Genomic DNA, 26,437 nt, shown 5'->3' on the forward strand with positions numbered 1-26,437 from the left:
TAACTTTCTGAGCGTGTTTTTAATCCAAACATATCATATCTATATGTTTTTGGAATCAGGAACCGACAAGGAATAAGATGAAAGTGATTTTAAATTGATATCGAATATTTAATTTTGGTCATAATTTTTATATTTTTAATTTTCAGAGCTTGTTTTTAATCCAAATATAACATATTTATATGTTTTTGGAATCAGAAAATGATGAAGAATAAGATGAACGTAAATTTGGATCGTTTTTTAAAAAAATATTTTTTCTACAATTTTCAGATTTTTAATGACCAAAGTCATTAATTAATTTTTAAGCCACCAAGCTGAAATGCAATACCGAAGTCCGGCCTTCGTTAAAGATTGCTTGGCCAAATTTCAATCAATTTGATTGAAAAATGAGGGTGTGACAGTGCCGCCTCAACTTTTACAAACAGGCGGATATGACGTCATCAAAGACATTTATCAAAAAAAAGAAAAAAAACTCCAGTTATCATGAGCACATGCATTGTGCATATTACCAATATTCTTTGCTACACGCTCAAAGAAAAAGGGTCTAACAATGATACCAAATCTTGAAAAAGCAAGGAAAAAAAACTCACCCCAGGCATATCCTCATGATAAATTTGACATATTTGATTAAACTAAGGAAACATTTCTGGAAATGACAAAAGTATCAAATCTTGAAAGAACAGGGAATAAAGCAGCTCACCCCAGGTATATCATCATGGACAATTTTGTCCACCAACTCCCAGTTTTCACGTGCAAACATATGAATCCCCTTGCCGACGGGCACAAAAACAAACTGTAACAGTTAAAACACACATTGGAATGTTCAGCAGGCATCTCATCAGAAACATATATATGTATACTGAACTGAACTATCATACCAAAGTCTTACGAGTTAAATTGAAGAACCATTCTCTGTATACATATATTTGTTCATGCTGATCACACAACATTACTAAGATCTGACAAAGTAACATGAATAAGAAGGAACTCCAAGTCATAACCCACAATTAATAAATAAATCCTTACATCCTTAACAAACACTGAAAATGCTACTGCAAAAACAAAACAAAAACAGTAACTATTAGGCCAAAAAAAAAAAAAAGGTCTGTTTACGGTAACCCGACCGACCCTATTTTTTTCGCGCGACCCTAGACTTTTTTTTGGCATTTGGGGAAAAACAACCCCCCCCAAAAAAAATCGTTTGTTTTTTTTTGCAAAATAACGTAAAAATATGGTTTTTTGGAGAAAAATAAAAAAATAAAAAAATAAAAAATCCCGACCTACCGACCCTATTTTTTTGGCCTATGTTACCGTAAACAGACCTATTTTTTTTTTTTGGCCTTAGCTAAATGAGACCACATGTCATAATTTATGCATTATTTCTTCAACAGACGATGTTCAGAAATAACTGTCGGGCACATCCCCTCGCTAGTAACAGGCCTATGATGTCATGTGGCATTTTCCCTCGGGATATTATAGGTCAGTCACTAGCGAGTGTGTCTCAAACATGCGGACAAGGAACACGTGCAGATTGTTTGTCTCACTAAAACCAGGGGCATTCACTCTTTCACAACCCATACAAACCCCACACTTATTTACGGAATTTGTTTATTTCCTAAACAGCAAACATTTGTGCATGTTTTTGGAAAAGAAACACAACAGATGCAAATATTCCTACTTACCTCTCCATTCGGTGACCAACACATACGGCACAAGCTTTTGGCAAGGCTGGAGAAGAAATACAATTTGAGATCAGTTTGAAATGAATCCAACGCAAAAACATAGACACACATAAGCTCTTCCCCCTTAGGCCAAAAAAAAAAATAGGTCTGTTAGCGGTAACCCGACCGACCCTATTTTTTTCGCGCGACCCTAGACTCTTTTTTGGCATTTGGAGGAGAGAAAAAAAAAAAAAAAAAAAAAAAAAATCTTTGTTTTTTTTGCAAAATAACGTAAAAATATGGTTTTTTGGAAGAAAAAAAAAATAAATAAAAAATCCCGACCTACCGACCCTATTTTTTTGGCCTATGTTACCGTAAACAGACCTTTTTTTTTTTTTTTGCCTTATAAAGCATGATATCAGAACAAAAGTATATTGTAGCTACCCTGAAAAAGGTACAGTGAAACTAAGAGGAATGTGGACAAATGTGATTGAACTTAACTACATGTACAAAGTGTACAACACAATCATCAGAGAGACAAGAGGCGAAGCCTTCAAGGCTCACGTAAGAAATCGACAAACAGTAACACAAACTCAATCACTCCGTCACACATACACACACACACACACACACACACACACACACACACACACACACACACACACACACACACACAGTAAGCATAGGTGAAACTGTGCAAGAAAGCGAGACCCTGGATCTGCCAACTATAGTCTCGGCCCGCTCACAATAACAATGACCGAGACTTTCAGTAATTCCTTTGCGTGACGTCTAACCCTCTTACGTCATAATGTGACGTCTTCAAATAGTTTCTATCACACACGTCAAACTTTTGACCGAGACGTAATCTTCTTATGCGAGCTTTATCCATAGACTCGGAAATGTTAAAGTTTCTATCACACACACACACACACACGCACGCACGCACGCACGCACGCACGCACGCACAGACAGACAAAGTTTATCATCGCATAGGCTACACTTACGTGAGCCAAAAAGCAGCCCCAAACTGAGATATCACATGTTAATATTGCCCAAACTGAGATATCACATGTTAATATTGCCCAAACTGAGATATCACATGTTAATATTGCCCAAACTGAGATATCACATGTTAATATTGCCCAAACTGAGATATCACATGTTAATATTGCCCAAACTGAGATATCACATGTTAATATTGCCCAAACTGAGATATCACATGTTAATATTGCCCAAACTGAGATATCACATGTTAATATTGCCCAAACTGAGATATCACATGTTAATATTGCCCAAACTGAGATATCACATGTTAATATTGCCCAAACTGAGATATCACATGTTAATATTGCCCAAACTGAGATATCACATGTTAATATTGTTATGAAGATTTTTTTCTTCTCTTTCCTTTTTCTCTAAAAAGAAAGAATGTGTGTTGGAAAAAGAGGTAGAATATGTGCTGGGCAGAACAGAGGAACACAGTATACTTGAATCAATGACAGGATGTGAGTCAGGAGAGAAAGACAAGACCGAGGAAAGGGCAGAGGAAAGGAAGTACAGACACTCTGACAGACAAAACTCACTCAAACTTCAAATACATTCTGCAACTAAAGCTGACATTTCCTAACCAAACATATACCAACTGACAGATCTTACTTCTTAAAATCCTAAACAACCGTTGCCACTTTTGCAAACAGTTCCAAAGCACCTCTTGACTCCCACAATCACTACAGTGGAAGTTAGCCCCCCCCCCCCCCCCCCATTGACCCCAGCTTTTTCAGATCTTCTGTTCATAATGTCTGTAAATTAACCTCCATATTTTAAGACTCCATCCCTTGATGTTTTTTCAGCTTCTTTTTCTTAGGCCTATAACGGTGTGTTCCATTGTATTGAGCAATCAGCAAATGTGCAAACATTCTTTCCTCCCACCATGAGACTTACCTGACATCACTACACTTGTCCAGAAGGGGCAGTGTCTTGACCTCTGCCTGGTCGTCCACTGACCACACCTGGACAGTGCCGTCACAGCTTGACGAGGCCTGGACAAAACACAACAATATTGTACAACGCAATATACACCAACTTGCCATGGTTAGAAACACAAAAATACCAAGCATGTATCTCCCTTAAATCGGCGTTTGGTTGCCTAAATGGCGAGGTAAAAAAGGCCATACGCCTAAAAACCAACTCGTGCAAAAAAACGCAAGTGTACTTTGGAGTTTGAGCCCTGGGCAACACAGAAGAATCCAAGTTCGGCAAGCAAACATTCAATAATCTCCCTGCACTTCCTCTCGCCTATTTCTACCCCCACACGCATACTGCAATGAGAATGGAACTGACCACCAGCTGTTCCTTGGGGTCGAGTGCAATGCTGAGGACAGGGGCCTTGTGACCACGATACACCTTATGACGGCTGTTCTCCACCTCCACCACCTTCACCGTGAAGTCACTGAAATACAAAATACACCATCTGTTTCACTGCAAAATTACTACATGTACACACAAAAATAAAAAAAATAATATATGAAACAAAACAAAAAATACCCCAGAAAACTGGAAAAGAAAAGAAGGGTATGTCATCTATGTCTCACATGACAAACCTGTGAGGAGAAGGGCAATATTGAAGGGTCCAACCTGCACAAGCAGTGATGGAAATGTTTAAACAATTCCACAAATCTATCAAAATAACTCGCCCAGTCGATGACATTTCTTCTAGCCCAAAACGATGTCTTTTTTAAAGATTTTCCGTTCTTACCCTCTTTAAACTTTTAAGACTCCCTCCTTCTTAAGACCCCATTTTGTCAGATTGATGGAGATCTTAAATCTAAAGGGGGGTTCCACTGTATACGTTCTTAGCAACAGATGTATATCTTCAAATAAAACTGACATGAACAACTAACACCAGACTTACGCCACAAGTTTCCCATCTATCCCATGCTTACCTTGAGCCTGCAACCATGACAGAGCCAGCAGCGTTGAAGACCATGTGATTGATGGGAGCAGTGAAACGTGTCACCAGCCCATCCGGCATACCATCAGGAAATTTGCAAGCTTGCACGGAATTGGCGTCTGTTGCTGTGAAAAACCTTTCATTCTGCACACAGAACAAAAAAAAATGCAGTTTGGAATTTGAATGCATTCACCAAGTTAATCTTTTATTGTCAAGTCAGCAAAATTTGTTTAAGCAACCAGCTCTGCCAATCCCCCACATATTCCTGCCTTACCAACCACACCCCCACCCCCCACCCCCCCAAAAAACACCTTTCTGAACAGCAATCAGAACAACTTGAGGTTTAAACATTTTAATTAATATAATAATAACAAAAATATCAAACTCACTTTGAATGCAATTGCAAATGCCCTGTCGCCAACTCTGTGCGACACAGCATCATCATCATCAATTCCATCCCATATTCTGACATCACCATCCGTACCACATGTCAGAATGTACCTGCAACAAAATAAACCGTCTTCACTGACTTAAACAGTCAAAGAAGTTCTACAAAAAGAGAGAGAGAGAGAGAGAGAGAGAGAGAGAGAGAGAGAGAGAGAGAGAGAGAGAGAGAGAGAGAGAGAGAGAGAGAGAGAGTTGATCTCTGATCAGAATTCTGCACTGGCAGACCGTTGCATCACAGTGTAGGATGTTGTACAAAGCAAAAAACAATAATTTAAACAAGTCGCGTAAGGCGAAATAACAACATTTAGTCAAGCTACCGAACTCACAGAATGAAACTGAACCCACTGCTTTTTTCACCAAGATCACATACTCGAAAATTTTTAAGTAAATTTTCATTTCATTAATATACTTACCCGAATCACATAAAAGCATTGACGCAGTCTTACATGCAAAAGGTCTGAAAAGGCTACCCGTCTTAAACAATTTTAAAGGGGAGCAACCCAACACAAAAAGTGTAAACAGGCAAGGTAGTGACCATCTACCCAGGGAGTTACCTCCCATCTAGGGTTATGTGACGTCACTTCCCCCTGTAAACACCACATGCTTCATACGACTTAATAGACTAAAAATCATATGCGGGGTTGGCGGGAGGGCATACACTATGTGATTCGGGTAAGTATATTAATGAAATGAAAATTTACTTAAAAATTTTCGATTAAATTACATATTCTTACTCCGAATCACATAAAAGCAGATAGCTTCAACAAGGCGGTGGGAAAGAAAAATCCAACTCACTCTAAAAACCTTGCCAAAACCCTGGCCTGCTGCCAAAAGGTCAGGAAAAGGGCCCAGTGAGAAAGAAAAACTAACTCACTCTAACCCTTGCCAGGAACTGGCCCACTGCCAAAAGCAGAAAAGGACCTGAGAACCATCCTGATTGACAGTCGTGATGTCTCTCAGGCAAAAGTTGCGAAAGACAACATCAGAGAGCCAGAAATGTGTGCCCAGCACTTCTTCAAATCTCCTGGACCAAGCGACCCAGAAAGAGAACCCAGCCTTGGATTAAGCCGAGCCGAGTAGAGAGGGAAAGACAAGCTGCCCCCCCCCCCCCTTTCGGATGGAAGGAAATGCACATGCACCGAAAAAACGATCTATGCATAAGGTAGTCCGATCAGTGAGGTGAGGGACAAACCTCGCGGCGACCATAAGACGATCACGCCGAAGTAATCAAACGCCGAAACTGGAAGCAGCTGTCGCGGACGACTGCTGACGTAAGTCGAAGCTCGAACCGGGCGTGACAGTAGCCTGTGCACTAGCTGGTGAACCTCTTACTTCCGGCCGAAGCTGGAAGCAGCTGTCGCGGACGACTGCTGACGTAAGTCGAAGCTCGAACCGGACGTGACAGTAGCCTGTGCACTAGCTGGTGAACCTCTTACTTCCGGCCGAAGCTGGAAGCAGCTGTCGCAGACGACTGCTGACGTAAGTCGAAGCTCGAACCGGACGTGACAGTAGCCTGTGCACTAGCCAGTGAACCTCTTACTTCCGGCCGAAACTGGAAGCAGCTGTCGCGGACGACTGCTGACGTAAGTCGAAGCTCGAACCGGACGTGACAGTAGCCTGTGCACTAGCCAGTGAACCTCTTACTTCCGGCCGAAACTGGAAGCAGCTGTCGCGGACGACTGCTGCTGAAGTGACCGGTGACCCAAAACAAAATGACTAAAAGCCAGAGTGTTACAGAACAGTCTGCTTGAAGGTAAATGAAAGAAATTCAACAACCCCAAGTAAACTTCGTAGCCAAAAACCTGAGAGAGGAGATAAGCCACAAAGAATGACTCCTCCAACATGCATTGCCAAAGACAATGTCCCCTCAGGAAAATCTGAATGTTACTTCCGAGGCCAACTCAAGCGCAACTTAAGTTTGGACGAAACACCAGAACACGTCTGATCGCTAGAGAAAGACGGAGTCAGACTCTGCGAAAGACGCCCAGGACCAAGTCCAGCAGCTTGTGGCAAACTGAGAAGAACGGGGAAGCCCGAAAACGGGAGCCCCACTCAAACGGCAATCGTCCTATCTCATCTCCTGCCTAAGATGAAATAAAGGAAAGAAAGTCGAAGTCCGAAGCCACAAGAACAGGGAAAACAACAACCATCCCGCCCACAGGTGGAATGGCTGTTGCACCAGCCGAGGCTAAAAAACCCTGGATGCCCTAAGGTCAGCCGCTGTTCCGAAACTCAGACGTACCTAGAAGCGTCTGTGAAAGAAACAACCTCTCCGGTAAACCGGAAGTGCCACTGCAGCAGCCCGTGGCTGAACTGCTGTTACACAACTGAGGACTGAAGCTGTAAAAACCGAAGGACAGCGCTAGCACCGACCAGAAGAGACCTCAGCGGGTGCTCGAGCTGATGGGCCTAGACACCGTGAAAGGATCGGCTGACGCATAAATAAATATGCACTCATTAGATCAATGGGAGTCCCCCGACCTCACCACTCCCACAAACTATTGGCTGTGTACAGAGACCATCCAATGAAAACTTGCAAGGAGAAGACCCGCCCCGCCATCACCAAAGTGGAGGGCGGAGGGGGGGGGGGGGTGAGACCGGGGGCACTTCCTTGGGGAGAGAGGCTAGCCTAGGGCTGCCCTTCTCCCTGCCCAAAGGTGATCTAATTCTCGAGAATCAGACAGAGACTGCCCATTGGCCGCCTGCTGAAAACATCCCGAGGCCCGAGCCTGCTTCCCGTGAGGAGGCTAGCTCTGCTTTAACCCTTGTAGAGAGAAGTCAGAGATCCGCTGATCTCTAACCCACGGGATCTACTTTGCTTTCTGGTAAAAACACCGAAGTTCAAAAAGCAGATCCCTCTACTCCGATCAAAGCCCAGATGTCCCTCCTAGCCTGTTCAGAGACCTGAGCATGCGAGAGAAACAAGTCCTCCCTACACCCGACTGTAAAGCGAGGTGAAGGGAGGACAGCCTCTTTGTTCCTCGTTCGCCTTAGCCAGGCTGAACGAGTGGAGATGCCATCAGTGTCCTGACACACACTAAGCGTGAAATGTTTAGTGACTCCAGGAAAGAGCGCGAGAGCGCTCTGACGATCATCTCCGAAAAAGAGGCAAATTCCAAAAACTGACGTCCAAATTCCTCTAAGTTCCTGCGTTCCCATTAAGGTGTACGCGGAAGAGCAAGACGCCAGCAAAATCCGACCCAGCTTCAGCCAAGAGAACTTCCTATGACAGGAAGAAACAAAAGACGAAGCCTGAGTAGCCGAAGACAGCCGAGGCTGCGCGTGTTCCGGAACTGACCCGTGAAAACCGAGCAGCAGAACCGGAACCCGTGGATACCACTTCCGGTAGGAGATGGCCAGCCAAAACCTGCGGAAGATGGTACCCACATTGAAGGTGACTATCAAACCGGAAGTAGGAAAAACTCCTCCTTCGCGGAACGGAAGTCCGACATCGCTGAATGCAACCAAAGAGGAAGCCAATGTCCCTCCATAAAAAATCTGGAAGTAATCTCCATCGAGGCCTCGAGAGAAGCCGAGAGATTCGACAGAACGTGTCTGGTCTCTGGCTAAAGGCTGTATAACAGAATAGCCCAGAGACCTGACACTGACCGAAGTCACAGTTGCAAGTGGAAAGCTACTGAACAGGATAACCGGAAAACCGGAAACCCGTTCAACCGGAAACCGTCCTGTCTCACCCCTCCCATAAGAGGGTAAGACAAAGAGGAGGTAACATCCGAAGCCACCAGAACTGAATAGACAGTAGACGCAACACCCGACCAGTGAAGTGACTACCGTCCCGGCCGAGGCTGAAAGCCTGCATGCCCATAGGCCAGCCGACGTTCCTCACTTCGCTAACAGTGATAGGAAGGAGAACGATGCATCCGGACAAAGCCGGAAACGCAACAGACAAAACCGCACAATGCGGAAGCAAATGTTGCGTGGACTGAGGACAGAAGACCGAACGCCCGTAGGCTAGTCCGCGGTCAACTCCAGTAGAGACACACAGTGTAATCGCAAAGGAGGACCTATGCTCCCGGTAAACCGGAATGACGACTGTCCGGATGTCCGTAGGACCTATCCTGTTCCTCACTCACTGACCTCCGTATAGGCGCAGCAGGGGGAGGAACGGCAACTCCGGGCTGAGCCGGAAAAGCAACGGACGAAGCCGCATAAACGGAACCGCCTGTTGCGATGACTAAGGCCGAGGCCAGAACGCCCAAGGCCAGTCAACGGTCAACCCCAGCCATGACCTCTGTGAGTGCACGGGATGGAGGACCTTCGTTTTCGGGAAAACCCGGAAGCGCGACTCCCGAAAAGGGAAGCCGCCCTTGCCTATTCACAGCCGTGCACGCAATGCAAACAGGCTTAGAAAGAGCAGAAGATTAAGCAACGGACGAAGCCGCATACAGCGGCAGCGTCTGCTGCGAGGACTGAGGCCGGAAGCCCGGTTGCCCGAAGGCCAGTCCACAGTCGACACCAGCAGGGACCTTCGTGGGTGTGCCAGATTGACCTTCGCTTCCGGGAAAACCCGGAAACGCGACTCCCGCAAGCGGAAGCCGCCCTTGCTCAGTCACGGCCGTACACGCTGTGCGATCAGGCCTAGAAAGAGCAGCATATCCTGACTAGCAGGAAGTTTTGCAGTCGACACCAGCAGGGACCTTCGTGGGTGTGCCAGATTGACCTTCGCCTCCGGGTAAACCCGGAAACGCGACTACCGCAAGCGGAAGCCGCCATTGCTCAGTCACGGCCGTACACGCTGTGCGATCAGGCCTAGAAAGAGCAGCATATCCTGACTAGCAGGAAGTTTGCAGTCGACACCAGCAGGGACCTTCGTGGGTGTGCCAGATTGACCTTCGCCTCCGGGTAAACCCGGAAACGCGACTCCCGCAAGCGGAAGCCGCCATTGCTCAGTCATAGCCCTCTCGCTATACGATCGGAACTAAGACGAGCAGCATATCCTGACGGGCAGGAAGTTTGCAGGTAGTGAGCCTGCGACCAAGAACTGTTGCTCAAAAGAGAGCGTCCGGTGGCTTCACGAGAGCCAGTGGAGCAGTTCGACTTACCGTCCATGCCCCCCAAAGGGGCAGCAGACGCAGCTGAAGGCCCGCGGCTGGGAGCCGTGGCCGACAGGAAGCCAAAGAGTGGCCGTCACCCGCCGCCGGCGGAAGTACAACGCTGGAGACGGCGTGTGAAGCTGCACTCTTCCCTCCCAAACTGCGAAACTCTGGAAAAAGAGAGCAAAACAGTATAGACACCAGAGCGCCGCGCTCCGATGCCGAGAGGGAAAGCAAGAAGCAAGACACGTCACAGACGTGCTAAACTGCCCCCCAAATTCATTTGGGGCAGAATAAGTAACGGACAAAGCGGTTATACATGCTTAGTACGAAACAACAACAAATGCCAATGGTCTGAAAGACCAATGACACACACCTAGCCATGTTATCTCACCGTCAGACACGCTGACGCAGACAACAGGCGGCAAACAAAGAGTTACTGAAAATTAACAAGTCCAAAACGGACGGAAAATTTAGCAACTACAACAACCTTCCTGTCAAACTAATGACTAAAAAAGGAAGCGCTTACCAACTAACAAAGCAGAAGGCAAGTAAAGAGGTAAAATAAGGTTTACCTATCCAAAATATAGGCCGTGCCACATTCGCCGTCAGCTAAGCTGACAAGCAAACGTGGAGCCCCAAAATGCGTTACTGAAAAATGTTTACAAGTCCGCAAAAACGGACGAAAAGTCAGCAACTACAACAACATTCTTGTCAAAATAATGACCAAAATGGAAAGAGCTCACCAAACACGTAAAGGCAAGCCGTTAAGACGGGTTAGGCGGCCGGTGGGTGTCCTTACAAACACCAGCACTCAGCCACACACGGAGCCAAAAAATTCGACGACCTCTCTGCTGTAGGCTGAAATGTCGTATGAAGCATGTGGTGTTTACAGGGGGAAGTGACGTCACATAACCCTAGATGGGAGGTAACTCCCTGGGTAGATGGTCACTACCTTGCCTGTTTACACTTTTTGTGTTGGGTTGCTCCCCTTTAAAATTGTTTAAGACGGGTAGCCTTTTCAGACCTTTTGCATGTAAGACTGCGTCAATGCTTTTATGTGATTCGGAGTAAGAATATGTAATTTAATCGTAGTTTCGTCAGTCCACCGCTCGTGGGGAAAGCAGTGAAATCGACAAGCCATGCAGAATAGTGCGGCAGTGGTCGCGCTGAGCAGGATAACACGCTTTTCTGTATGTCTATTCTTTTTAGCTTACTGAGTTTGTTTTTAATCCAAACATATCATATCTATATGTTTTTGGAATCAGGGACCAACAAGGAATAAGATGAAATTGTTTTTAAATCGATTTCAGAAAATTAATTTTAATCATAATTTTCATATTTTTAAAGCTTGTTTGTAATCCAAATATAACATATGTATATGTTTTTGGAATCAGAAAAGGACGGAGAATAAGATGAACTTGTTTTTGGATCGTTTAATAAATTAAAAAAATGTATTGCAAGTTTTCGATTTTTAATGACCAAACTCATTCATTAGTTTTTAAGCCACCAAGCTGAAATGCAATACCAAAGTCCGGCCTTTGTCGAAGATTGTTTTGCCAAAATTTCAATCAATTTGATTGAAAAATGAGGGTGTGACAGTGCCGCCTCAACTTTTACAAAAAGCCGGATATGACGTCATCAAAGGTATTTATCGAAAAAATGAAAAAAAGTCCGGGGATATCATTCCCAGGAACTCTCATGTCAAATTTCATAAAGATCGGTCCAGTAGTTTAGTCTGAATCGCTGTACACACACACACACACACGCACAGACAGACAGACAGACAGACACACACACCACGACCCTCGTCTCGATTCCCCCTCTTTGTTAAAACATTTAGTCAAAACTTGACTAAATGTAAAAACAACAACACTTGTGATGTTCAATGAAACTGAAAGGACTTTCCAACAAGATCTCTTTACCATTACAGTGAACCCATAGTATAACAAACCGGCTGTCCCACCACCAGAAGAGCCTCAGCATGTGAATGTGTTGCTATTCCCTCTCATCTGATGGACAGACCTGCAGACCTGTTTACCCAATTGGAACAGTTGGTGTATAGTGTATTTTCAAAATATTAAGTGTATTTTCTTATCAGGTAGAGGTGCTTGTTAATCATGTGGCAAAATATAGACCAATCGTAAGCGCTAACCGAAGCAACCCGGATTTTATCAATGACCAATCACGTACACAACCCACATTCAGTTTAGAGACGCAATAAATAAATCAAAACTTTTTTTATATTTAGTCAAGTTTTGACTAAATATTTTAACATCGAGGGGGAATCGAAACGAGGGTCGTGGTGTATGTGCGTGCGTGTGTGCGTGCGTGTGTGTGTGTGTGTGTGTAGAGCGATTCAGACTAAACTACTGGACCGATCTTTATGAAATTTGACATGAGAGTTCCTGGGTATGAAATCCCCGAACGTTTTTTTCATTTTTTTGATAAATGTCTTTGATGACGTCATATCCGGCTTTTCGTGAAAGTTGAGGCGGCACTGTCACGCCCTCATTTTTCAACCAAATTGGTTCAAATTTTGGTCAAGTAATCTTCGACGAAGCCCGGGGTTCGGTATTGCATTTCAGCTTGGTGGCTTAAAAATTAATTAATGACTTTGGTCATTAACAAGAAGAGCAAACGCTCGATCGAGTCACTTTCGCAGTTCTGAATATTATATGAGGCATCAGATGGACAGGAAGAAATTGCTATTCACAACACAATGAGTCACGTTCACATAAAATTTGAGCCCGGTCACTTTTATAGTTTCCGAGAAAAGCCTAACGTTAAGTTGTGTGTTGCCGAACAGAAAAGGCTAGTTATCTCCCTTGTTTTTCTGATAACGTTCGTAAAAGGCTACAGATGTAAATACTTTGATGTAAAGAATAATCCTACAAAGTTTCAATCACATCCGATGAACTTTGTCAAAGATATAAAATGTCTAATTTTTCCTTTGACGCTGACCTGTGACCTTGAAAAAGGTCAAAGGTCAACGAAACCATCGTTAAAGTGTAGAGGTCATTGGAGGTCACGACTAAACAAAATATGAGCCCGATCGCTTTGATAGTTTCCGAGAAAAGTCCAACGTTAAGGTGGTGTCTACGGACGGCCGGCCGGACGGCCGGCCGGACAGACTAACACTGACCGATTACATAGAGTCACATTTTCTCAAGTGACTCAAAAATCGGAAAATTGTAAAAAAAAAATAAAAATTTATAAAACGATCCAAATTTACGTTTATCTTATTCTGCATCATTTGCTGATTCCAAAAACATATAAATATGTTATATTCGGATTAAAAACAAGCTCTGAAAATTAAATATATAAAAATTATTATCAAAATTAAATTGTCCAAATCAATTTAAAAACACTTTCATCTTATTCCTTGTCGGTTCCTGATTCCAAAAACATATAGATATGATATGTTTGGATTAAAAACACGCTCAGAAAGTTAAAACAAAGAGAGGTACAGAAAAGCGTGCTATCCTTCTTAGCGCAACTACTACCCCGCTCTTCTTGTCAATTTCACTGCCTTTGCCATGAGCGGTGGACTGACGATGCTACGAGTATACGGTCTTGCTGAAAAATGGCAGCTACTTGACTAAATATTGTATTTTCGCCTTACGCGACTTGTTTTTTTTTTTAATCGTCGTACTTTCTATCAACCAGCGTATTCTTCGTATTCTTTGAGACTTGGCGTACAAATTATGACGAAATCGTATGAGTGAACAGGGTGGACCTGAGACTGTTGGAGGAGCCAATGACTGAATGAGTTAATTTACTGTTATCACTATGCAAGGGCACTCAGTGTGTGGAAGACTATCACATCTTGCCACTGAAGGTAGAAGCACATGATTTGCATTGCCCCCCCCCCCCCCCCCCCCCCACACACACCCAACAAAAAAGGTAAGATCGTATGGCAATGTGTACATCTTGACTTATTGAGGTCTAACGAATGACGTCTCACAACGTGCGTGGTCGTCCTTGGCGGTCAAGAAAGCCGCCGCGATCATTGCGCAGACGACACTTCTAGACCGCCAATATTTTTTGTGCGCATCACGTGCTCCACATACATCGGCCGGAAACGAAGCAATTGGGAAACCTGGATAGTTATACTCCAGCCGGTACATGTATAGTTATCTGAGGGCAGGGTTGCCACCAATGACTACCGTGAGAGCATAAAACAACATCTTCCACCTCTTCAGAACAGTCCATTACAAGATTTAGTCTGTTACTGGTACAGTAGTTTCAAAGACAAAGCCCAGCATAGAATCCTATGACCCTAGACCACCCCCCTCCAATTTCCAAATCATTCATGTACCCATTGTCTCCATCCTTTGGTTTATGTTTGAAATTTATGAAGATCTCATAGAGTAGCAGGTCGACATGAAAGTGAACACACCCATTCAGAAACAGTTAATCTTGAACTTTAGTGTGTTAAATCCATTGCTCAGAATTCAGAGGCATCCAAATTTGCAGAACATGCACTTGTAAGTATAACAAGTCATTTTAGATCCCTTTTAAGTCACAGAATGAACTGTACCTTAGTGTACGATTGCATTTCGTTTACATGCGTCAAAGATGGAATTATCCGTGCAGTCCGACAGGGGACATAACTCTATTGTGTAGATGATGTCCCTTGGTTGAAAACGTAAGTGTTTTCGCATCATTTTCGTCGATCAAACAACCAAATTAATTAATTATGCTTAAGTTTTGAGCTCACTCCGTCAATTAATTTCACGACAAATGTTCTTTGGCTTGTTTACACTTTCAGGGACTTTTAGTTTTACCAAAAATAAGTATACAGGGAATCCCCCTCCAGGTACTCCACCTACAGGGAATCCCACTCTTTTGGTCGACATAGACCCCATCTGCGTCACTGGCAGTCGCAGACGATCATATGACTATGTGTTTGCATCTGGGCTTTGTGACACGATCAAAGTCAAACGCCCTGTTCACAATGAAAACTCGTAACAGAAAGTTCTGCATACCTTCCTGAGTCGTCGTAACACAAATCCGTGTGTCCGTCGTTATGTGCATAACGCATGGGCTTCATTTTTATCTGTTTTCGTTTTGTATTCTCCTTCTTTCCCGCAAAAGCTTTGGACTGCGCGCGCTTCGATACCACAACCGGAAGTTCATTGTATACATTTTGTCAACTAGAATTCCCGTTTTTATAACTGTAGTAGGGTTAAAGCAGTAGGAATATCGATATAAAACGTATTTATTTCATTTGTTATGCATACAGTTCGTGAATGGTAAAAAACAGCGATGAATGAAAACATAGATTTTGTGACGTCATCACTCCCCTCCCACGCACTTGCATTCACAACTTCCTGTGGCTGAGACTGCCGGAGAGATCGTGGGAAAGCGGCTTTGCATTTTTCGGACTGTAAATGGTTCAGCGGGCACAATCAAAGCCACCAGCAGGATAGCACGGAAGGTAAACAGCTTATCTTTTGTAACAATACACCGAGAGAGTCGATCCTACAGTTTTATGATCGCTGTTTTGGTGTGAAATATGTGTGCATGCAGACGACGATTATGAAGATCTATGTGAGTGAATCGAGTCCTGGCGAGTCTGAATCGCAGCGAGCAGAAAAGATGTCATCATCGCTAAGCATAGCAAGGGATCGCGCGAAGGGTATCAAATGTCACGGCAATGGCAATGAGTATGCCTCAAGGAATTTCGTGTTGCGATAAAAACACACTCTCTCCAAATATCTCTGTCTGTATCTGTGAGGAATGCATTCCTCGAGCCCCTCTTCACCTCCCCCTGATCCCTCAAGGGTTGGGTTATTCTGAAAAAAGAAAGACTATCATAGTGCAGGAATTTTGCTCTGATTTGTCACTATATTCAGACGGGCGCATTTGCTGAGTATCGGCCTCCAATACATATATATGATTCAGCCGAAAACGGTGTATGGCTCATTGGCTGTCTGAATGGCGGGGTAAAAACGGTTATACACTTAAAAACCCACTTGTGCAAAAACATGAGTGAACATGGGAGTTTCAGCCCATGAACGAAGAAGAAGAAGACACTATATATATTCAGTGCATCTTGACATGGTTATTGTACTTTCTTCAATATGTTTGTCAAAAAAATGTGTTTGTGCATGAAGGAGAACAAAACAGCCTTTGCTGCTGCAACAAATGATCCCAGTTCTGAATTAATTGCACTAATTTAAAAAACCAACACTGAACTCTCAAACTAATAAAGGCGGATCCGGGTTATATAAGGCACAAATGTGCTTCGGCCATAACAAATTTCCAAACTGCTCTGGTAACACTGACTGTCGAACATCGGTCTCATCCTTTCTCAATTATATTTCAAGAAAAGGCTTTATCATGTAAATGATCAGGCAGTCATATGTATCTTTACCATAGAAAACAATCCGAATGTTTAATTAGCGTCTGAGTAAGTGTTGGGCCTAACAGTTTTGAACTGAGAAAAGCCTCGCAGCGCATGAGACGTGATGGTCAACCGTTGGTTTCTGAGACCCTTACTTCCATTGGATTTGCGGGAAAATTTATTCTGATATTCCACCAAACAGTCAGATAGGCCTTTCCTAACCTAGGTGGTGGGTTCAAGTGCTAGTCTTTCGGATGAGACGAAAAACCGAGGTCCCTTCGTGTACACTACATTGGGGTGTGCACGTTAAAAGATCCCACGATTGACAAAAGGGTCTTTCCTGGCAAAATTGTATAGGCATAGATAAAAAATGTCCACCAAAATACCCGTGTGACTTGGAATAATAGGCCATAAAAAGTAGGATATGCGCCGAAATGGCTGCGATCTGCTGGCCGATGTGAATGCGTGATGTATTGTGTAAAAAATTTCCATCTCACACGGCATAAATAAATCCCTGCGCCTTGAATATGTGCGTGATATAAATTGCATAAAATTAAAATAAAAGAAATTAAAAAAATCCCTGCGCTTAGAACTGTACCCACGGAATACGCGCGATATAAGCCTCATATTGATTGATTGATTGATTTCAAAATGTTCAGTCATATTAAAGGCACAGTGCGCCTCCCGTAAACCATCACATATACTGTCAGGCTTTTACACACAGTACAAACACCATTCCATTTGAACGCTCACCAAACGGGAACATCCTAGGTGCCCTACGTAAAGAGCGAGCAATTTTCAAAGAATTAATTTTGCGGATTGTCTCAGAGACAATCGGACCATGGTGCGTTTTGGCGCTTGACCTAACTTTTAAAATCTAAATAATAAATTGACAGCTTGTTACACAAACATTCTTAAATCATTAAAGAATTATGTTTTCATCAAGACAAGATCAGTACAATTCGAAGTTTTAAAAGTTTGAAAAAAGAAACGCTCGGAAGCAGGGTCACGCAAGGTCGTGGTTCTCGTAGCAGATGACGGTTTATGCCTATCGCCAGTTCCTCTGAACAGTCAAAAGCGAGAGTTCTTGTGAACCACAGCCGTTTGTTTCCTGCATAGTCAGAGGTACATAATAACGTGCTATTGCAGATAAGCTCACAGCGAGTCGCATTCAAATTACTAACTAACGACTGCATTGTGAAAAAGGGAAACTGGATCACATGGCTTCACGATGGCTCAGGGGTAAGATAAACCACGCAAAAATAAATTCTTTCAAAATTGCTCGCTTTTTACGGAGGGCACCTAGAATGTTCTCAAGCGGTGAGTGTTTAAATGAAAGGGTGTTTGTACTGTGTGTAAAAGCCTGACAGTATATGTGATGGTTTACGGAAGGCTTACTGTGCCTTTAAGAGTACAGTGCATGTATGTATACTGTTCAAAAAAAGAAACGCATAGTTGCTACTTGCCAAATTTGTTTTATTTTTCGAAAAAATTAACAGAAAATCCAATATTTAGATTATTTGTTTGAAATTTGGTATGGACACAGTTGAATGCACACACAGTTCATTTGCATCTTCAAATCAATCAGTCAATCAATACGATTGGGTGCCGAGGCTGTCAAGTCAGTAGGGGGTGTGACTGCCTTGAGCAGCAACAACTGCCCGGCACCTTCTGGGCATGGACTGGATCAGATGCCGGATACAGTCGACTCCGGATATTACGTCACCCCTCGGGGGATGCTTTTGAGCGACGTTATATGCGGTGACGCTGTATCCGGTTCATCGGTTATAACGTCACTTTTACGCGCGGGTGATGTTATATCCGGAGTCCAAGAGTTATGTCCCTTTCTAAAGTACTGACTGTTTTAATAAAACTGTGCAGAAATGGAAAGTGCAACATTAGTGTTGTTTAAAAATCACAACAACATATTGTTGTAAGTTTTAAACTAACTTATTACAATAATCTTTAATTCACTTCCTCATTTATAGAATTGTGGACTATTCTCTTCTTTGCGTGTTTCCAAAACCTGGCTAGACCATGAATACAAAATTGTATACACAAAATTTTCCCCGAATTTCGGCAATCGTATCAACGTACAGTATTGTAGGCTACATGCTGATTCTGAGACAGGTTGCTAGTGTTGGAGTGTCAAGCTCCGTCTGGTTCCATCGACAATCTCAGTCTTTAATTATAGTGTCCGACGTTATTAGCTTTAAGGACACACACACACATACACACACACACACACACATACACTGACACACACATGGCAGTCGTTCATTCATATTCTGCTAGATCTTGACCTGTCCTTGATGTCCGAAGAAATAAAAATGACGAGAACTTCATGGGTCCTTATACGTAATTACTGTCTATTTGACTTATATTATTATTATTAACGAAGAAATTTCTCGTCAACAGCAAAGTGGCTGCCCACCTTTACGCACAATCGTTCTGGTAGTAACGTCAACTTTGGGTTCATAGTTACCCCCTTTCCCCCATCCGCCGTCTCCACCACATCTAGTGAGCGGGACGTTATACTCGTTAGAGTACTACTGTATTATTATTATCATTATAAAGTCACTTGATATAACGTACGTCCATGGCTTTCCAAGAAGAGTCATAATAGTGCTTTAAGAGTGCAGTGTCACTTTTCTCAATTTGTCGGTTCACTGCACTTGGTGTTTACCTTTACAATTTAGCCTGAGCGACCTACTCAGCCTGTCGACAACGCCCAGTTGAAAGTGAAGCTGAGCCTCCTCGTCGTGGGCAGTTGTAGTCAGTATTCTACGGACCAAAAAACAAACAAACGTCGTAGTCTGTTCTCATCCTCTCGACCTTCTCCTACCGTCATTTCAATAATCGATTTTATTTTTAATAATTATGCGTGATTGAAGGACAGAAGTATACAGATCCATTCGCACGCGCTAGCGCAGGAGTAACCATGTATGCTCGATATAAAACTTATTTTTAATTTTTTTTTATTAAAAACCAAGACAGGAACTCACAAAACGAATGAAATGCAACATTTTTCTTTTAATTAAAAACCTAGAACACTGAGGAACCTAAGTAAGGAACTCACAAAGCGAAATGAAATGAAACATTTGTCATTACTGACTGAAAACATAGAACAGGAACTCACAAAACGAAATGAAATAAAACATTTTTCTTTTGATTCAAAAACCTCGAACAGGAACTCACAAAACGCATGCAGCATAAATGATTATGCCTTGAACCTAGTTTTCCTTGGGCCTCTAACAACGGGAAAACGGAAAAACTTGAATACCGTTAACACACAAAACTTGTGACACGTACGTGTAGGGTAAATGAACATGCCTTGACAGTCACCATGCAAACTGTGCTGCATATGGGGATTGATATGACGTTATAACCGACATGGATGAGTGACGTTATAACTGGGTGACGTTATATCCGGTGACGTTATATCCGAAGTTAAAATAGTCTTGGAAAGAAGGAATTGAGCCGGGACCGGTGTTTGGGTGACGATATAACGGGGTGACGTTATATCCGGCGACGTTATAAACGAAGTACACTGTATCTTGCTGTGGGATGGTGTCCCACTCCTCCTGAAGTGCCTGCAATAGATCGCGGTGATTTGCCGGCGCTTCTTCTCGCCTGCGCACACGTCTGTCCAATTCATCCCAGAGGTGTTCTATCGGGTTCATGTCTGGCGACATGGATGGTCAGGGAAGCACCTGGACATGGTGGTCGGTGAGGAACTGGGTGGTGAGTCGTGCTGTGTGCGGGCGAGCGTTGTCCTGCTGGAATATGGCATCCTGGTCAGCCAGAAGAGGAAGGGCGTGTGGGCGCAGAATTTCCTCCACGTATCGCTGGGCAGTTATGCGCCCTTGGACGTGCACCAGGGTGCTCCTTCCAGCGGTATTGATCGCCCCCCACACCATGACGCCTCCACCACCATGAACGGGTGCCTCATCCACACAGTTGGGCGCGTAACGTTCGTTTACTCTCCGGTAGACCCTCCTCCGACCATCATGTCGCTGGAGCAGGAAGTAGGACTCGTCGCTGAACCACACGTGTCTCCAGAGATTCCGGACGGTCCAGCGAAGGTGCTTGTTGCCCCACTACACTCGGTTCTGGCGATGGCGGCGGGTGAGGACAGCTCCTCTGTGAGGTCTGCGAGCTCTCAAACCAGCTTCATGCAGGCGGTTCCGCACGGTCTGGTCCGATAATCGGTGTGGCCCGGGGAGAGCCTGGACAGAAGATGAGGCCGACAGGAAACGATTCCGGAGGTGGCGGAGCCGTATGAAGCGGTCGTGAGCAGCAGTTGTCACCCTTGGTCTTCCCGCTCGTGGCAAGTCAGCAACGGAGCCAGTGGCTTGAAACCTGACCCACAGTCTACTGATGGTGCTCTGGGACACGTGGAAGTGCCTGGCGATTGCACTTTGACTTTGGCCTGCTTGTAAACGACCCAATGCAATTTGGCGGTCTTCTCTGCTCAATCGGGCCATCTTTCGTCGCTGAATTGTCGTCTGATTTCTTTGTGGCGAACAATCCGCTTTTATGGGTTTTGGAAGACATGGTGAGAGCTCAATATTCCCCGAGTTTCACGAGATTACACTGAAGCATGACAAGTGGTCATGCCAAATGAGCAATTTTGACATTGTAGCCACTGATAACGCATGCGTCACGTGCAGAGCTCACTTGTGGCAATGGACGAAAGGTCGACGACCAGATAAACATTTTCTGCAGTTTGGTGGATATCCTTGTAGCCATATAACTAAATTAACCAAATATTACAAGCTATGCGTTTCTTTTTTTGAACAGTATATATGATATACAATAATCTTTGCCATGCTTGGAGTTAACAGGTACTTGTTTTGTTTTTCAGGTAGCCAGGCAGCATGATGGACGATGAAATCACAGAGTGTCCACTGGAATCGTCGTCAGAAGATGGTGCTGCCACCTGTGCCCCTGACGAAGACATGAGGGCTGGACCTGGAGAGAAGACGAACTCTGCGGCGAAGGACACCAAAACCTCCAGCGCCGGTCAGCTCAAGGCATCGGGAGCTGTCCCCAAGGCCGGCCCACATGGCACGCTGCAGATTCTTGGCTTTCCCAGGTCAGGACTGAAGGACCAGTCACAGGGAGCTCAGGCTCACAATCGCAACCATCGCTCGGCCGTCAGGCCTTTCTTCTGCTGCGGCTCGGAAGTCTCCCTGGTCAGTCTGATGGACAGTGTTGACCTGAATGGCCCGGGGTGTGGCAGTGCTGGCGGCAGAGTGGTGATGCGTGATGGAAAGCTAAGCCTGTCAGACTCGGAGGAGATCTCCACAACAGATCACCTGCTGCCTCACAGCTACTCCTGCACAGCCGACCTTGCCACGGTGTGTGGGAGTGGCGCCAGTGTCCAGACGGTCTGTGGCACAGGAAGCGCCAGCGGTGGCAGCTTGGTGCGCAGGAAGAAGAAAGACGAGCAGAAGGTGAAGAAACACTTCTGGAGTCTGAGTTTTCGCAAGAAGCTGCCTGGCGGTCGGAGGTTTTCTGAGCCACGCAAGTCGGCCTGTGTGGAGTGTGGAAGCAAGAAGTGTGGTGGCAGCAGAGGGTCGTCCTGTGGTCTCATCTGTGAGAAGGGCAAGTCGTGCGCCTGTCAAAAAGTATCCTACCAGTGCACGGCCACACAGCTGGGCAGGAGGAAGGGACGCGTGGTGGACAGGAGAGCCTCTGTGGCAGGCATGTTCCCCATTAACGGTAATGACGAGCTGCTGGCCTGTGAGAGATCCAGCAGGTCAAGCTTTCTGTCCAGAGCTCGTGCCAGCTGCAATGTTGAAAGTCTCATGCGTCTTAACAGAAGCAGTGTGGATGATGCGTCTTTGTCTCGCCTGACATCTCGTCTACAGTTGAATCCTGGCAACACAGCCGCCGAGCTCCCCGTCCCTTACCCCTACCAGCAGTACCTGCCGCTGATGGATCTAGAGGAGGACATGGCGTACGTCCACACGCGCGTTGACTTTATCCACCACCTTGTCCCAGATCTCAAGAAGATTACCAGCTGCTCTTTCTACTGGGGCGTCATTGACCGCTACGAAGCAGAGAGACTCCTGGACAAGAAACGCGAGGGAACTTTCCTCCTGCGTGACAGCGCTCAGGAGGACTTTCTCTTCTCGGTCAGCTTCCGTCGCTACAACCGTTCTCTGCACGCCCGTGTGGAGCAGTGGAACCACAGGTTCAGTTTCGATGTGCACGACTCTGCCGTGTATTCCGCAGACTCTGTGTGTGGTCTGATCGAGCACTACAAGGACTCTAGCCGTTGCCTTTTCTTCGAGCCCATGCTGACAGACCCCCTTCACCGCACCTTTCCCTTCTCTCTGCAACATCTGGCGCGAGCGGCCATCAGCTCCAGCCTCAAGCGGTACGTTGACATCGGCAGACTCCCCCTCCCCATGTCCATGAAGGCCTACCTCCGCTACTACCACTACAAGGAGAAGGTCTGTGTCCGCAACTTTGAGGATTCACCACTTGAGTGAGGTGCAGTGAAAGGTTTGTGTCCGCAACTTTGAGGATTCACCACTTGAGTGAGGTGCAGTGAAAGGTTTGTGTCCGCAACTTTGAGGATTCACCGCTTGAGTTAGATGCAGTAAAAGGTCTGTTTCCGTAACTTGGATTCACCGCTCGAGTGAGGTGCAGTTAAAGGTCTGTGTCCGTAACTTTGAGGATTCACCGCTTGAGTGAGGTGCAGTGAAAGGTCTGTTTCCGTACCTTGGATTCACCGCTTGAGTGAGATGCAGTGAAAGGTCTGTGTCCGGAACTTGGATTCACCGCTCGAGTGAGGTGCAGTGAAAGGTCTGTCCGCAACTTTGAGAATTCACCGCTTGAGCGAGGTGTAAGCCTGTTGTTTCCTGAGATATCTATACACTGCATGTTGTGATGATCTGCTGAAGGTTGTAGTTCCTGCTTCTACCATCCTACTGCACTGCTACGTTCTAGTCATGGTGAGGGCTGAATATTGGACTCCAGTAGAAATTCAAATAGGCACAGCAATTATCGGTGTGGTGCAATGAAAAATGAAGCATATAAATATAATGCATGTTGACACAGACTGTGTTTGAGACGGAAAGCGATTGATCATAAGCCAGAGGGCAGATGTATTCAGTGTTGTGTGGAATCTTGTGGGAAATTCTTATGCCACCCTTCCTTATGCCACTACATTGGGGTGTGCACGTTAAAGATCCCACGATTGACAAAAGGGTCTTTCCTGGCAAAATTGTATAGGCATAGATCAAAATGTCCACCAAAATACCCGTGTGACTTGGAATAATAGGCAGTGAAAAGTAGGATATGTGCCGAAATGGCTGCGATCTGCTGGCCAATGTGAATGCGTGATGTATTGTGTAAAAAAAAAAATCCATCTCACACGGCATAAATAAATCCCTGCGCCTTGAATATGTGCGCGATATAAATTGCATAAAATAAAAATAAGATAAATAAAAAAATAAATCCCTGCGCTTAGAACTGTACCCACGGAATACGCGCGATATAAGCCTCATATTGATTTATTGATTGATTCCTTATGGCCTGTGGACAGTCAGTATGACTATGAACAAATGTATGATTGTGTTGTTAAAAGGTTCACATGCATACACAGTGTTTAGCTATTTATGGAAAAATGTTTACGTAAATGGATCTGTACATCAGTCATAAGACTTGTGAGTACTGCATCAGTATAGGTACATGTACTTAATTTATGTGAAAAAAATGTGCACAAGGTACTAATAATATATATGTTCAATCATGAACAGTCACAGCATCACCAGGATTATGCATGCTTACTAATAATACATGTACTACTACATACATGTATGTACTGCTAGTAGTAGTACATGTACTACTACTTTTTGTCATGTACTGCCACGTGTCCCTAAGCCTACTTATTAAGTTTCAACACTGCTTCAAAATTATGAACTTTTTCACACACATCATAGAAATAAAGGCTGATGTGAAAGGGGAGTACTGTTGTTTTTACTAAGTTTCTGATACCCATCTGTTTAAAAATAAAGCCTTCAATTTTTTTTGCACGGTAGATTAATGTATTTCTGCGTGTGTTGTGTATACCCAATTATATGGAGACATGCTGTATAAGTATAACGACTGCAGACTTTGCAAAAGCTTTGAGTGTCAACAAGTATTTTCAGCATGGTCCGATTTAAAACAGATTACCTGGGACAATTAGCAGTGAATGTAATAGTGATTCAAAATGGGCATAATCTTCAGCAGAAGACATACATGTATACATGTCTGTGTTTTTGAAATTATATGACTTACAGTTACAAGTTACTGTAGAAATGAACAGAGCTTGAATTCGTGGTTTCCCCTGAAGTAAATTTTTCTCGCAAAAGTGTATTTGCGGTGCATGCCAAACTAGCATACAAATAAGTAAAACACAAATTTTAAACTTATGCAAAATTGTGCAATCTGGCGATCTCAGGAATGATCTCTGGAGCTTTCAAAATGCTTAAAATCAGCCAATTGGTGGAACTTCTTCTTCTTCTTCTTCGGCGTTCCAGAATAGGTGGAACAATTTCATGTCTCGTTTCAGATTGATTGCATTAAAATGTATAATACTCAAGCAAAGAAGTCAGTGTGAAAATCAAAACAAATCTATTATTATGTGATGCCATTTCAAGTTAATTGATTTATTAAGTTATTAACACACAACTTTGTTGATACATTAAAATTTAAAGAGTTAGGTGGTGCTATCCCAAATAGCGTGGTCGTGCACTTTGGGAAAGTTGAATAATCATACGATTTTGCGTCTGGTTTGTGATTTGCTAAATTAAATGTTACAATACACATGTTATATATATGAATCTCAGCACTTAGATTTTGCAATGATTACTTTATAAATGTTATTTCTGTTAACAATATTTTCTGCAAGTATGTGGAATGAATTCATTTTGGACTAAAAATGTAACACAAATGTTACAAAACTGATTTAAATTGTTGATCTGATGTGGTTTTATCCCTTAACCAGTCGGTGAGGTAAAGGAACTTTTCATGTCTATCTCTTTTCACCCAACCCTAATTTTAAGGCTGAGGACAGATCTGACAGGCCTGGGTGGTTGTCTTTTCTTGCTGACATTTGTAAATGGCATGCAGTCAGTAAATGTTCCAATGTGGGCCTTATGAACCTGTAATGACATAAAATTGCCTCGGTTGGTCATAACACTGTTAGCCAACCAGTAACACTGTGATTGCTGTCGCATATGTACTACCTGAAAGTGTTATTTCTGGTCAGAATTTACCTGTATGTTTGTGAGTCCTGTCCATTCTATTTTTTAATTGTGTGCTTCAGTGACGGAAAAATTTGAATTTCTGTCTCTAGGCCCATCTCACAGATTGACAGTTTTAAAGCAATATTTTTAACTTAAAGAGTTTAAATGGATACTAACTGACTAGCAACAGCTGTGGTGACTAATACATGTACCTGAAAAGCTGTGAACTGATTAAGCTGCTGTCTGCAGTGGACAAAATTGTTATCATATTTTATAAAGCTTCATTAACAAATTAAAATGATGTTTGCATCCTTTGCAAAGTCTGGATTTTGTACATTTCTGTTGAGCGAGAGGATGCAAGAGAACACGCCAAAAGCTGACACAAGTTAAAATATTTGTTTGAACTGTGACATATAATAATAATAATAATAATAAATGAGCATTTATATAGCGCAACATCATAACTTTACAATTATGCTCTTTGCGCTTGACACATTTAAAATTAAAACACAGTTATACAAGCATTTACATCTACATTCATAGTCAACAACGCATATTCCTGTTTGACATTACAATTGAGTGACAGACAGTAAGAGAACAAGCCATCAAAAGTTAAAATATTTGTTTGAACTGTGACATATTCCTGTTTGACATTACAATGGAGTGACAGACAGTAAGAGAACAAACCGCATGCCACCACAAGTTCAAATTCTAATTTGAAAATCGGG

General features: G+C 43.7%; 2 protein-coding genes across 9 annotated transcripts in view; one reads left to right on the forward strand and one right to left on the reverse strand.

Annotated features, from left to right (window-relative positions):
- LOC138951891 (WD repeat and HMG-box DNA-binding protein 1-like) overlaps nucleotides 1–15,253 on the reverse strand; it is a 65,817-nt gene extending 50,564 nt beyond the window's left edge. The window contains exons 1-7 of the mRNA XM_070323451.1: nucleotides 15,101–15,253; nucleotides 4,998–5,109; nucleotides 4,601–4,752; nucleotides 3,999–4,107; nucleotides 3,600–3,697; nucleotides 1,680–1,725; nucleotides 698–790 (exon numbers count right to left, since the gene is read on the reverse strand). Coding sequence (XP_070179552.1) covers nucleotides 698–790; nucleotides 1,680–1,725; nucleotides 3,600–3,697; nucleotides 3,999–4,107; nucleotides 4,601–4,752; nucleotides 4,998–5,109; nucleotides 15,101–15,165 — 675 coding nt within the window. The 5' untranslated portion in view covers nucleotides 15,166–15,253. The remainder of the gene's footprint in view (nucleotides 1–697; nucleotides 791–1,679; nucleotides 1,726–3,599; nucleotides 3,698–3,998; nucleotides 4,108–4,600; nucleotides 4,753–4,997; nucleotides 5,110–15,100) is intronic.
- Nucleotides 15,254–15,423: 170 nt separating this feature from the next.
- LOC138951895 (uncharacterized) lies at nucleotides 15,424–26,023 on the forward strand. 8 transcript variants are annotated; one of them, XR_011451248.1, is made up of 5 exons: nucleotides 15,424–15,552; nucleotides 21,329–22,977; nucleotides 23,082–23,118; nucleotides 23,171–24,966; nucleotides 25,007–26,023. XR_011451248.1 is itself a non-coding variant. In XM_070323456.1 (2 exons), exon 2 carries the CDS (start codon nucleotides 21,342–21,344, stop codon nucleotides 22,962–22,964), a length of 1,623 nt encoding a protein of 540 aa, XP_070179557.1. In that variant the 5' UTR covers nucleotides 15,424–15,552; nucleotides 21,329–21,341; the 3' UTR covers nucleotides 22,965–26,023. The 8 variants fall into 8 exon arrangements, 1 of the variants encoding a protein (XP_070179557.1); XR_011451246.1 differs by having other exon boundaries at nucleotides 21,329–23,268; nucleotides 23,319–24,966; XR_011451247.1 differs by having other exon boundaries at nucleotides 21,329–23,118.
- The last annotated feature ends 414 nt before the right edge of the window (nucleotides 26,024–26,437 follow it).

This window comes from Littorina saxatilis, linkage group LG17 (genome assembly GCF_037325665.1).
Source record: "Littorina saxatilis isolate snail1 linkage group LG17, US_GU_Lsax_2.0, whole genome shotgun sequence".
In the NCBI taxonomy this organism is placed as follows: Eukaryota; Metazoa; Mollusca; class Gastropoda; order Littorinimorpha; family Littorinidae; genus Littorina; species Littorina saxatilis.